This window comes from Cicer arietinum, chromosome 1 (assembly GCF_000331145.2).
Source record: "Cicer arietinum cultivar CDC Frontier isolate Library 1 chromosome 1, Cicar.CDCFrontier_v2.0, whole genome shotgun sequence".
Classification (NCBI taxonomy): Eukaryota; Viridiplantae; Streptophyta; class Magnoliopsida; order Fabales; family Fabaceae; genus Cicer; species Cicer arietinum.
Window position 1 is genome coordinate 52,410,920 of NC_021160.2, and position 14,831 is coordinate 52,425,750.

Sequence of the window (14,831 nt, forward strand, 5' to 3'; positions counted from 1 at the left end):
TTTCTCTCTCTGACTGAGTCTGAATGAAAGGGGTAGAGAGAGAGAGAGAGAGAGAAAGAGAGGGACCGTGCTGATGCCTCTCTCTCCTCCCCTTACGCTTTCACATCCAAACGGATTCTCTTTTCTTTCATTTCACCACCCAACCCAAAACGTGCCCAAGATTTTCGATTCTTTTTCGTTTTGTATTATTTTCGACCCACTCTACTTTCCAATAGATAAATATATCTTATAATATAAATATTTTTCCACTAATTTTATCATACTTTTTCAAAAATATTTTTATCACTTTTTTTTAATGATAATTGATATAATTATTTTTATAAGATTTTAAAAGAATATTTATTATTTATTTTATTTTATTATATAATTTTGATTTCAATTTATTTTTATTTATTTATTTGTCATATTTGTAGATTTTATTATAAAATTATAAAATAATTCAAATTGGTCACATTTGCTAAATTTGTAGTGCAAAAATATCACATTTAATATTCTAACTTATACTTACAAGAATAACGTTTTTTGGTTAAGATACATTTTTACTATATGTTTCCATTCTAGTTTTATTTTATATTTTTGTTGTTCGTTTCAATTAAATTATTCTATTGTTTTATTTTAGATATTTTATTGTCATTCCTAATTTGAATTGATTGTTAACATTTAATTTTAGTGAATATAAATTTGGAGATCAAATTATTTGAACCTTGAAATTTTGAGAACTAAAATAATGTTTCATTCATTTTCATTTTTTATATATAAGGTGCCAAAACGCCTAGTACAGATGATTCACTCATTTTCTTTAACATGGCACATATACAAAGTATATTCTTCGAGGAAAAAAAATTTCTAATTCAAATTTCAACTTAAAGATAAGTAAATACAGCCAAAGATTGATCCACCTATTCCTAAGATTGAACTCTGTAGTGCCCTATTGATTTTTCAGGTCAACAACAATTGAAATACAGTTGTATTAGGAAAGTGGGGTACTTTCTTATTATTAATTTGTTCACCTCGTAAAAGACAAAAGAGTTACTTAACATAAAATGGCAGTCAAATTAGTAGTTCGTAGTTACACTGTGTAGCTGCTTTCATTTCTTCAATATTACTCGAATTGTAACCATTTGTTGATATACGGGAATTACACTTTGATCGTTCAGACTTGACTAATGTGGTGAGCTCTTCTACTTAAATATGTTACAACGGCTCCCATGCTTTTTTTCCTTAATGAAAGGGACTTTAAATCATCCCTAAAGCAAACAACACAAGCATGTAAAAAGAATTTGAATGAGGCTAGAGCCAAAAAAAAAAAAAAAATATCAACCAGCAAACCCTACAAAGATTGAAAACTATTGGATAATTATTTTGTAACGGTCATGATGGGGACAAAAACCCTGTCGAAGATTGCTTCTTATGCAGCTTCCCTTTCAGATGCCTGATCTTTGCTTCCACTCTTGCTGTGAATCCAATCTTTGTTTCCTGTCTTGCTTTGGACCGCTCCCTCTTCCACATGTGTTGATCTTCAATGTCCTTCTTGTAGTACTTGATTTCTTGGATGATGTGATGATCCATGGGATTAAAACACCTTTGGAAGGATATGTGGGCAAGATAAGGAAGATTGCACGTAACTGTTACTAAAATGGTTGCTGTCCAATAAATAGGAGCAGGAGCAAGCACTTCAACCAATATTTGGTAAGCAGTCTTGGAATATTGTGGAGAAAGCATGCCATATAACATGAGAAAGAGGTACCAAGTAGCTATGCTGCCCCACACAAAGAGGTGTTGAATCCATGTAAAATGGCTCATTGTCAAGGCAATCTGGCAGTTGACAGCCCAGATGATGCAAGTGAACATTGTGGTACCAACAGCAGCCATGTCTGCAGTCTGGCCATTCATACGGAATGCTTGGTCGTAGAAGATGATGATGACAAGGAAGAAGATGACGAGGGATGAGTACAGACCATTCCCCATCCATCCCAATATTCTTTTCCAGTCAAAGAACAAATTTTTGGGTCCTTGCTGATATAGTGCAGGAAACTGCAAAAAGCTTGCATGTCAGGGGATGAGTTATCCAAACACGGGATGAAAATATGAAACCCGTAAGACATTTCAAGAGAACAAACCTGTAAGCAAACTTCTGATGGAACATCTTGTTCAAAAACTCCGAGTGAAATGACAGGCAATGATGTGAGAACAACATTAAACAATATCATGTACCAATCATCGTAAACCGATTGACCAGAGAAGCCCGCAAAAGCCTCAAAATAGAATATAGTGAGGCCAAATGCTATGTTTTTGTAGAAGAAATAACATATCTGAAATGCATATAAAATCAGTTTAGATGAAAAATATAGGATAAAAGATACAAAATGCTACATGCATTTCGGTCCCGGCACAAAGACATTCAATATCTGAGAATAACAATCAAGTTTCAAAATGAACATATCAATTACCATTTGTGCAATTCTCTTGTAACACCAGTGTCCATGGACTACCAGAAGCCGCTCCAAAAACCGAAATTGAGCAATAGAAAAGTCACTAGCCATGACTGCCTGAAAAGAATTTGCCGGCTTGAGTTCTATAACTTCAACATACGTTACATTCTTCCACATAGGAAAATACACATGTTTTCTTGACTATAGAGATGATAGTAACAATTAACAAGTGTTTATAGGCCAATCATATATTTTAACTAAATTATTCTTCACAATTGTTAAAAGTGAATGAACTCTAATCAACAAGTTAGTCAATTTGCACTGTTTCACATTAAAAGAAGCATACAAATTTGCTAAATTTAAACACTGATAATCTGATGATTCCTTCATAGCTCACATTCAAGGGAAAAACTATGAGCCAAACCATACAAGCTAGAAGACATTCCATTAAACTTATGATAATCACTTTGGTTTGTTTTATAACTATGAAAAATATGGTGTTGCAACCAGAAAACATAAATGTTAAAATCCATCCTTTGCAGTTAGTTTTGTGCTGCAAAATTATGTTTAAAGAGCTTGACACTGACCTGCATACCTTCAACCCCACTGATTCCAACACCAATGTCAGCTTCTTGAATCATGCCAACATCATTTGCCCCATCACCTATTGCTAAAGTGGTCTTTCCAGTTCCTTCTTTCACTAACCTTGTTACCTGATGCCAAAAGATTAAGAGATGAAGACGCGATCAAACAGTACCAACCTTATACTCTTAGAGATGATATGGTGATAGCACTTATACTAGATAAATTCTACCTACAGAACTATTTAATTTTAAATAACTGTGCACGACGGAACTCTTGGATCCACATTCCGCAGCTATTTTTTCCCATCTAACATCAACATAGATCTATGAGAGTGCAGTAGTGCACAATCGTTACTCCAATAGTTGTGTAAGTTGCATCATTTATAGTGATCAGTTAATGAAGTGCATTATAAAATATAAACTAGAAAGATACACATGAAAGCGAAAAAAAGGGTCCTACCAAGGCCTTTTGTTTGGGAGACACACGACAGCAGATAACAGATGCACAATCAACAGCTAATCCCAAAAATAGGTGTTTGATATCATCTTCTAAAGCATATGTAAGGGTTTTTCCGTCAATAATTAATGCAAACGCAGCATGTGGATCCTTCTCCAGCTTCATCAATTGTGAGGCACTGGTAATTTGAGTCAAGATGTTGCTTTTGATGACCTGAGGGGTCACAAGAACTATGCCTAACATCAGATGAAATTCATGTCCAAATAGTAAATTTATCTACTAAATCTCAGTGAAAAGGAATACCTCTTTCCCATCATTGATCACTGAATCTGAATTCGTAGTAGTGATACAGATTTGCTTCATGCCTTGGCGAAGCAAACTACATGCAAACCTGCACCATAAAAAAATACAATCATCAAAATCATTTAAAGAGGCTCTTTTGAGTAACTTCAGACTTAAACTTGAAATGCAGATAAAAGTGTAATGAGGTTAAATAATTTGTGCAGTAGACCTACCCGATGTTGATTGCAGTTTCCATCTTATCCCCTGTCAAGACCCAGATCTTTAGACCAGCTTGAGCAAGTTTATCAATGCATTGAGGCACCTGACAAGAATATAAAAGTGAGTGTGATAAAAACAAAATTTGAGAAAAGCAGCAATAGATATGGACCACAAATAATGATAAATCCTACCCCTTTCTGCAGCTTGTCTTCCACAGCAGTAGCCCCAACAAGAATCAATTCTCTTTCCATACTATCTGATACCTTCTCAAGCATTGCCTCTCTGCTAGGCCCAACAGTTGTCTTGGCTTTCTGAAACTCATCATTCCAATCAGAGTACTCCTGCTCATCAAGCTTTCTGTAAGCCAGGGCTAGGGTTCTCAAACCCGCTTCTCCATATTCATTCAAATGCCTAGAAGTAACCTCCAAATACTTCTTTCCATTCTTAGATAATCGATCAAATATGATACTGCACAACCAAGCGAGAAAATAATGGACGTCAAAGTTTAGAACGGGAAGTTGAAAGTCCCTCTATGACAGCTTGTGTGTGTTTATGCAAGTTTCTTCTCTGGAAGCAGAGAGTTGTTGTGTTTATATAGACTATAGTGTACCAGTACTAGTAGAAAGTAGAAAATAAATTTCAAAAGCTTGAAGAGGATTTTTATTTTGCTGTTAGACAGAAATCAAATTAGTAGGCTAACCTGTCAGCTCCTTTGCAAAAAAGAATAATGCTTCCATCCTCGTCACGCACAATCACTGACATACGCTTTCTTTTGCTAGTAAAATCCAGCAGATTTAAAATTTTATACTCTCTGTATAATTCAACCAAAACAAAAAGATAAATAAACATGTAGATAAAAGGCCACAAAATATAACATGGTGATTCAAAAGTAAAAGCAGAAGCAAGTATTCCCCCCAAAAAAAAATTAGGAAATGCATAATGGAGTTCATGAATGTCCACCTCACCTTTCAACCACTTTTCCTGGAACAGAAAAACTTTCACGTACGACAACACTTGATTGGGTTCTTCTATTAAATTCAAAACCAAATTCTCTAGCTGCTACAAGAAAAGCCCCTTCATCAGGTGATTCAGCTTCGTATGTACAACTGTCGGTCTCCTCATTCAGCTCAGGAATGGCAGTATGGCAAACTGCTAGTATCCGGAAAAACATCAAAATGACATCAGCATTGGGATCTTTCGACCAATTACCATTCATGAGGCGGCTGTCATCAAAACCAAATCCTTTTATGGCAGGCCTTGGATCCTCATCACCTTTAGAAGTAATAACAGCCTCGAGTTCAATTTCGTCAGTCTTTCTAGCATTTTCCCAGAGCCCTTTACCCTTCTTCTGCATGGGGAAATTAGAGATATTCAAATCATCCTCCTCGAGATCAGAAGCCATCTGCTTTGCTGCAGCAAGTTCAACTTCACTGGAACGTACACCATAGGCAGTACCAGCAATGGAGCACTTCAAAAAGTCCATCTGATTGCAGGTTAAAGTGCCGGTTTTATCAGAAAGGATGGTGTCTACCTGACCCAACTCTTCATTCAAATTTGATGTCCGTGCTTCAGCTGGAGTCCCAGTTTCTTCATCATACATTTGAAGGTCTTGGTTAATGAAGGTGGCCTGTAATACCTTCACAACCTCAATTGAAACATAAAGAGAGATGGGTATTAAATATCCATAAAGAATAAGTGCAGTGATCAGATGGCTCATCCCAGCCAAACCAATTTTTGTGGGATCGTACTGATATTCAATATTGTTGGGCTGTAAATACCACCATTTTGTGATCTGGTACTTAGTTTTCGCAACAAATCCTATTGAACTAATTATGGATATCGATATAAGGACAGTGAAAAGAGTGTATATGATATAATCCATGGTTTTCTCTATTGTGCTTCTTTTCGAAGGGGATTTTGTAGAATTCTGCATGACTTTGCTGTCGTGACCAGTGAAAATGACCACCCCATAGACATAATCAGTGTTTCTAAGCTTTGAATCTCGGAGGAGAAGATGACCAGGATCAAGAGGATAAACCTGATGTTCATACTCAAAGTTCCCAACAAAAGTGTAAAGATTGGGATTTGGGTCTTCACAACGTATTGTTCCGGAGAAATCCTTAAAAGCTTCATCATTATCAAGAGACAAGGTAGCCTCCAAAGATCTTTTCACCTTCAAGTTGGTCTCTCCATCCAAATTCATGGTCTCTACATAGCATATCCCATCCTCATAACTTGAAGATAAGAGAAGCAAGTCAGCTGGAAAAAATTGGTCCTTTTCAACTTTTACCACATCTCCAACCGTAATTTTCTGCCATGACCTGAAACCAAAAACACCATTGCCTTTATGGAGACTAGCTTTCCGGCGATTAACCTTGACATCTTGCAGGAACCTGCGCGAATCCTCCAATGCTTCCTTCGCCATACTTAGTCCCACAACAAAGGCCAAAGGAGCGATCATGCTTAGTGGACTGAAAGGAGAAATTGGAAATAACGAAAGGCAAGCAGCCAAAAGGAAGTATATGTTGGCAACCCTTCGAAATTGTTCAAACAGTGCCTTAGGCAAAAACATGATAGCATTGTATTTGGTCGTTGATATATTATTCTTGCAGTAAAATAGAAATCTCTTTTCATGGAGTTGAGGCTGGTTGCAATACACTGTTCTTGAGTATCCAGGACCTTGAAGTGGATGAGGCCCCTCCTCGGCCATATTTGGCCGAAGACAACCAAATGTGTAAAGATTGCTCCTGCGGAGCCTTGCCCTAATCCTCCTTCCCCGCGGCATCTTAGCCGAAAATCAACTCAAGGTAGTTAGTTTATAGCTCACACAACCAACCACCAAGAACAAAAACGTAAATATTGCCCTTAGGAAAAATCAATCGCTCCCTTTTATCCCCACAATTTGCTTTTTTTTTTCCCTAAAACCTGACAAAAATTTACACAAACGGAAACCATTAACTGCAGTGTACATAATAAATGCAAAATATTAACACGGAATCTGTAAAATCCCCAATTGAACAAAACCAATAAATCTAAATTCATCTGTGAAAACAGAAAAACGTGAAATCGGAACGATAATTCAAATTCCTCGCGTGTCCATATGTATTAAATTCCCATTTCATTAAATTAAGAGGAAATGAAAGCTAAATAGAGATCTTGTGATCCAATGTTTCGTTTTCGAAATTATGAATGAAAACTCGTTGAAATCAAATCAAATTGAGAGAAGCTAACGCTTACATCTCAATAATTCAAAACAGCTCAAAGAAAATAACGTCTTCCGTGGATAATTTAAATTTTCGTTTTCGAATTTAAAATAGGTAAAGAAATAATTATAAAAAAAAAGGAGCTAAATCGGCGAAACAAACATCAATGTAGGCAAAGATAGATTCGAAATTAAAAACGAAAAACGACAATAGTAATTTCTAGCAAAACAATGATAGGCGAAACTTTCAACGAGAGTGCATTACGAAGAAAAAGAATAATAGAAAAATGAAGAAGAAAAAGTCGCACCTGACACGAAGATGAGTTACGTCGTCCATGTTGAGGACGGCGAGAGAAGATGATATATAGAAAACGACGATAGAAGAAGAAGCGAGGTTGACGATTATGTGATTTGCAGATTCAGAAAAAAGACAAAGCCTAGAGAGAGAAATTCCATATAGAGAGAGAAACAGAAAAGGGAAGCGCGTGTTCTTTTTCGCGCGTGTGACGTTTTAACCCTTTTCCCCCTTCACGAGTTCGAAACAATTTCCAGGAATTTCAGAGTTATATATATTTTTTCAGATTTTTTTACTTTTTTTTTTGCTGTTTCTTTTTTCAATTTCTTAAGTTAGTTCTTTTTTCCAACTTCTTGTGTTTTTTTAAGGAAATAAATAAGAGAAACACGGTTTCTTGAGCTGGAATGTGGAAATTCATCACACAAGTCAATGCCAAATGGCATAATACTGATGAATTTTGTTTTTGTTCATTTGTTTGTATTGGAATAAAATATACTCCTTGACTAGTAGATAGATATTTTTATTTTATTTTTATACTATATACGTATTATTCCTATTAAACGTATTTTATTAAATTATAATAGATGATTTCAAAAGAAAAAATAATGCAAGAGGAGGGAGGGGTATGAGTAGTTCAACGTGGCGGGTGCTAATAGTAGATAGAGGCAGGATATAATGGTGTTGTCAGGGAAACCGACTATCAGATTTTGGATGAATGTTCGGTGGACCCCACAACACGATTTGCGACGTGGATAAAAAGTTTTAGCTATTGACAATTGTTTTGTTGGCACCAATTTAGGTGGGGATAACCTACACTACACAGAACTACTACTACTACTGATGCAGTAATCACCCATTTCAATTTCATCGTCATTTTGGAAAAACAGTGTTTTTCACAAATAAAAATGTGAAAAACTAAAATGATTAACGGTTCAGGGCGTTTGTTTAGATACTATTTAATTCAGTAAATTATCATCTAAATACTTTGTGGTTGTTATAACATCAGTTAATAAATTTATTGATATTTTAATTATTTAATAATTAATTTGAATTTTTTTTATTGAGTGAGGGACTAAAATGGCATTGTATAATATATATTTAAAATTTTAAAAAAATATATATAATAATTTTTTCATATGCATTTTGATGACCATTGACCAGCTTTGTTTTGTTGATTATGAATCAATGATTTTTAATGATGATTAGTTAGTTTGACTCAACTAATGAGGATTAGTTGGAGTACATTTCACCCTTCCTATATTGAATGAATAATTTAATGAGGATTGGTTATATATATGGAGTGCTGTTTTTTTTTTTAATCTAAATACCTTTATTTAAGATGGAAAAAAAATTACTCAAAAAATGAAAAATTTGATATGAATATTTGTGGATTTGTGATGTCCACTTGACCCTAAGCTTACATATTTTATAGTTAGTCTATAACAACTCCATGAATAAATGGTTTTAACATTTTTGTAGTGTTATTCTTTTTTAATCTTATTTTTTTAGTGTTATTTAATTTCATATATTAGGGGCACTTTGTACTAATTATTTTTAATGTGCTTGTAGGTTAAATGATTAGTGAGATACAAGAGTTGTGTAATATTGAAAAGGTTAAATTGCATCTGCGATCCCTTAATTTAATTTCAGTTAACGTTTTAGTCTTTTATTTATTTTATTTTTTTTCGAGTTAGTCATTTATTTTGATTTTAAGTGACAATTTGATATTTTATGTTTTAAAATGTCAACAATGTTGTCCTTTTTTTTTTTACAAAAATTCAAAAAGATCATCAAAATTTTCAAACAAAACCTATAAAATTCATTATCATCTTCAATAAAATTCAAATTTAATCAAATTCATAACTTAAATCTTTAAATAAACTCATATTTTCATTATTTATTTGATGTTGTTGGAGATGAAAATATAGTTTATTTGAATATTTGAGTTATGCATTTGATGAAATTTGCATTATATTGAAGATGATTATTAATTTTATGGATTTTGTTTGAAATTTTTTATGATTTTTTAGAATTTTTTGTAAAAAAATAAAAGGAATAACATTGTTGACATTTTAAAATATAAAATATCAATTTGTCACTTAAAATTGAAATAAATGACAAAATCGGGAAAAAGATAAAAGATAAATGACTAAAATATTAACTAAAATTAAATTAAAAGGCCGCATATGCAATTTAACCTATCGTAAAATACACAATTTAAATATTATTATACAAAATTTATTTATTTTTCTCTTATCTCTTAGTCTTTCATTTCTATTAATTTAATATTGGTTCTATTTTTATTTAAGGTTTGATAAAAATGGTGATATTTTTATTGATTTTGAACGAGGATTAATTTTTAACTCAACTAGCGAAACTAATGAAAATCACTTAGACTATTGGGTTTATCATTTGTATTGAATAAAAGAGAGACATGAATATGTATAAAATAAAATTCAACTAATAAATATCGATATTGATAAATTAAATATAATATTTTGGGTTCAAAAATTTAAGTAGAAATAGACATGGAGTAGGTCATGTTTTATCAAATAAAAATGAATTTATATTCTTTTATGTTTGATTAATGATTGTATTTATTATTTCATTATTAAAATGTATTAAGTCTCACTTGTATATTTTTTAAATTGTAAAATAACAATGCAATTGGTGCTTATAAAAATGGACAGAGACGACGATAATTATTAATTGCTTTTTTTGTTCTTAGTTATAAATACTTGTCAAAAAATTGTATCCCTTGATATAAATACCATTATTATTTTTTCAAATATAATTTATCTCGGAATAGTATTATTTTTTCAAATATAATTTATCTCGGAATAGGAAAGTGGATTATAGTACTAAATTTTCTCAATTAGATTGCAATATGGAGAAGCTACGGACATTTATTAACATGTACACAAAAGACAAAACGTAAGGACTTAATACCTCATTTCTTTAATATAAGCACCAATTATTTATTTATTTTACTTTTATTAACAAAAATTAATTAAGGATCATTTGGATAGTAATATAATATAATCCTTAATTAAGGACTTAATACCTCATTTCTTTTATAAGGACTTAATAAAATTTATTTTATGAATAGGGATTTGGAGAATAGTAATTAACATGATCTACAAATAATCCCTATATAACATCTCCAAATGATGCTTAATACGAATAGTAGTATAATAAATTCCTATTTTGTATACTAACTAGAGAATTATTTGGAGATATTATATAGGAATTTATTATATGCGTAATTAATAAATTTTCATTAATATTGAATTATTAAGTATATCCGAATTCAACTTTTGACCAAAATAATTTTTTATTTAAATTTTATATATCTTAATATTATCAAAATTTCAATGGAAATTTCAAATAATTTTTGTTTAAACTAATATTATCAAAATTTAATTGGAAATTTTCTGAATTACTAATTCAGCGATTCTGTTTTTGTTCACACCTATGGTTTGATAAAAAAAAATAAAGGTGCAGCTGTATTGTGTCGTGTTACCCACTTTGGGGCATTTTCCACTGCTTCAGTCCAATAAAAATTGAGTTAGCATACCTAACTTTGATATGTAACGTGCATGTTAAGATTTGAATGTATCAACATCATGGGTTCCACTAATTGTTGACATTCGAACACAATACAGTCCTTAGTTTCAAAATCATAAAGTTTTGCATGGGTAATACTCATACTTTGTGACATGGAATGGCTTAAAAGAATAGTGAACAACAAGTAACTTTTGTGATTGCCTTTTTTTCTTTCCTTTTCTGATAGATACAATTGTGACTTTCTCCAATGCATTTTAATTATAGTGAATACTTAGAGTAATTCTTCACAACCAAGGCACATAAAAATACAAACATTTAACTTTTTCAATAATAATAATAATAATAAATAATTTTTGTATGTGTGACTAAATAATTTAGATTTGTGATTATGACTGCACAAACATTATTCAAATAGTTATAGTTGTACAATTTAGTAATTTTTATAATTTTTTAACAAAAAAATAATTTGACTTAAATATATTTTGATCTTTTACCTTTTATTTTCTTTATCAAATATTCGTTTTGGTTTTTTTTTTAATTATTATTTTTTTTTTCTGTATCTTTTATAAATAGTGAATGTTAGTCATTTTTATCATAACAATTGCATGATACCTGTCATAAAGTATTGACGTCTAATATTGTATTGGGTATAAAGTTAAACATGCAAATTTAACAAGGATGAGTGAAAATATAAAAAAAACTTTGATAAATGTCTTTTATTTCAAATAATTTGTATTTATTTCAAAATATGCAAGAAGAACTTTTTGAAGTGCAAGTCTACTATTGAATTAAATAGATAAATTTTTTAAATAATATTCTATCAGACATACATTGATAATTGTTAGAAGAGATTCAAATTAATGATCAAATATGTTGCTATAATTTTTATTGTGGTTGAAAAAAAAATCAAAACACATCACTTATAAAAGATAAATGACTAAAATAAATAAAATAATAATTAAAATGAATATTAAATGAAAAATAATAAATAGAAAATAGAAAATAAATAATGAAAATTATATTTATGTAAGATAACTTATTTGACAAGAATGAAAAAAGAAAGAAAAAACAAAAGCAATAATCTCCCTTTTTTGTTTTGGTTTATGGGATTTCGTACGCCCAACCAAATTCATAAACTTGAATGGTGGGTTTGTGAAAAAACAACTTATGGGAGTCCATAAACTTTTTTGAAAATCTTTTTCAAACGGTTTCATAAACACTTCTGCTATAAGTCATTTTAAACATGCCTTATACATCTCGCCATCCGATTTATTATAATCGTTTAATTTAAAATGGTACATATTTTTTTTAAATAACTAATTATATTAATTTTAATAATAAATGAGCTTTATTTATTAAAACCCTCTTATTAATAATAGTTAATAAAATGATTAAATAAATTGAAATATATTAAATAATAAATAAACGTATATTAATAACAATAATAATTTATACTTCATTGATAAGGTAAAAAAAACAAGTAATTTAAGACAATTAAATATTATAAATAAGCTACCTAATCCAAGATAACATGTGATGTGATAGAGGGAGTAACATTTATACAAATACTCAAATCACATTCCAACGTCATTTTTAACTTTTTGTAGCCATCTCCTTTCATTTCTTATATGTAATTAAGAATTAATATCCGCCTCTTCAAAGTGCTTTCTTACAATATTGCACCGCTATTATTTTTTCTTTTTTCAAATGCTAACCTATACTTCAAAATATATTTTAAGTGGGGATCACAATGCAGTTTGCACTTCCATGTATTTTTTTCTAATCCATTTAAAATGGAATTGGACAATTTCGATTTGATTGAGCGATTTTTTTTAAAAAAAAATCAAATTTGGAGGCTGGAACAAGTTATCGGGTGTCCATATTCACTATCCTAAACCCTTAATAATATTATTGTAATTTTTAAATTATATATATATATATATATAATATGTTTAAAAATTGTAATTTAATATATTTAGTATATTTACTAAATATATATTTAGTATTTTGTCAATATTAAAAATTATAATTTTTTATAGAAAATATGGTTTTAATTTTATTAGTGTGTAATAATAAATTTATTATATTAATTATAATAATTATGACTTTTACATTTTTTATTTGTATATGAATAGGTGTGAGTGCGAATGGAGAAATTCAAACCTTGTCATAAGTGGAGATAAAAACTTAAATTTTACATTGATAAGAAATCAGAACTGAAGCAAATTGTCCTCGACTAGTCGAATGCAGAGATGATGAAATAAAACACGCCTCTGTCCTCTTGCCATGCCTAATTTTAAGACACCAAATGTAGATCTTTTACTTTAAAACTTGTGCATTCAACTATTTAAAAGGTCAAACATTGTTTTTTTCAACAAAACTTGTATACTTTTAAATTCTTTAACATGTGCCCTAGAATAATTTTTTTTGCAATTATCTCTACTTTATTATGTGAACATTCGTGTGTTTGGCTTTAGTCAAAAGTTAACTTATTAGATTAAAGAGAGTAAATATTTAAAAATTATTTTTATTTTGAGTCATTGATTTTCAAACAATGTGTTTTTCTTTTGAAACATTAACCACAAATCGAAGTTAAAGAGTTAAAAGATTTCTCAGATTAATTACATGTTTATACTATTTTTTTAATGTTAGAATTTCGTTAACTCTCATGCACTATTATTTTTTTTAGGTGATTTATCTATTTTAAGTCTTTTGCTTTTTCTAATTAAAAAAAACATCTCTAAATTTAGAAAAATATACGACCGTAAACTATTTTTAGTATACATAAATAATGTGAGATTTTTTGTATGAGTCTAATCATACAAATTTAGTAATTTCAAATAAATAAATAATCATACAAGTTTAGAAAGAAAAACGTATATAATCTATCAAAAACTCAATCAAAGATATGAGAAATGATATTAATTAGCTAAATAATTAACATAACGGTTTAGTTGGTTTCCTATAGGCATAGATAACATAAATTCTATTTGACCGGTGGAGAATATAACTACCCTCTTAAAGAAGATGTTGGGGACAATATTCTATTACTAATAAATTCACCGTATCTATAGAAACTCTAATGTGACAAGTGGAGGTGAAAATTCAGCTTTCCAAACCTATTCAATATAACCTATGAATCTAGCTCAAAAATCACCAAAAGAATCTTAGTGATCGAGAGAGCTTGATACCAAGTCTCAAAGTCCTAAGCTCAACTCAAATTGCCAGACAAAAACCCAATTTGCAAGTGCAACTCTTTAAAACAAATTCTATTATCATTTCTTATGAGACATGCACAAGAAGAAATGCTCGGAACACCCTCATGAGACATATAAACGATGGGGCTACAAAGAAACCTCAACTAAAACGAACTAAATTATATTATTTCTATGAATGACGTGATTATTATTTTTATTTATTTTTATCAATATCAAGATGTTAATTTTTTTTTCTGCCAAAAGAAAACAATATGTTATACTTTAAAACACTATTTCTATGAATGAAATTATAAAATAATGTTTTATATATATTATACCCTAAAACATTATTTTGTTCTGACAAGTTTATTTTGGTTATTTTATTTCTTTGACAATATGTTAAAAACATCTTTATATAATCAAAATAACATTTTTTTTGTAAAATATTATAAAAAAAACAAATTGTTTTTCTTTTTTTACAATCAACGTCACTCCTCTTTCTCTTGTCCAATTTGAATCACTAACAAATAAACCCTAATTTCCTTTCATTCATCGTTCAGTGTAAAGAGTGGAATTTCGAAGCTCCGATTGCATTC

At 30.3% G+C, this 14,831-nt stretch overlaps 2 protein-coding genes across 4 annotated transcripts in view; one reads left to right on the forward strand and one right to left on the reverse strand.

The window, feature by feature from the left end:
• Positions 1–1,102: 1,102 nt before the first annotated feature.
• Positions 1,103–7,769, reverse strand: LOC101489125 (probable phospholipid-transporting ATPase 4). The gene is made up of 11 exons (XM_004486793.4): positions 7,485–7,769; positions 4,940–6,899; positions 4,675–4,785; positions 4,166–4,442; positions 3,989–4,077; positions 3,777–3,864; positions 3,477–3,686; positions 3,020–3,145; positions 2,451–2,549; positions 2,121–2,312; positions 1,103–2,034 (listed from the first exon to the last, which is right to left on the reverse strand). Exons 2-11 carry the CDS (start codon positions 6,757–6,759, stop codon positions 1,372–1,374), a joined length of 3,675 nt encoding a protein of 1,224 aa, XP_004486850.1. The 5' UTR covers positions 6,760–6,899; positions 7,485–7,769; the 3' UTR covers positions 1,103–1,371.
• A 6,933-nt stretch (positions 7,770–14,702) lies between these two features.
• Positions 14,703–14,831, forward strand: part of LOC101488555 (serine/threonine-protein phosphatase 7-like) — a 5,626-nt gene continuing 5,497 nt past the window's right edge. For 2 of the 3 annotated variants that reach the window (XM_073367040.1, XM_073367043.1), the window contains exon 1: positions 14,704–14,828. The gene's annotated coding sequence lies outside the window, so the exon portion shown is untranslated. Of the gene's footprint in view, positions 14,829–14,831 lie in introns of all 3 variants that reach the window. The other variant, XM_012714788.3, reaches the window with a different exon arrangement.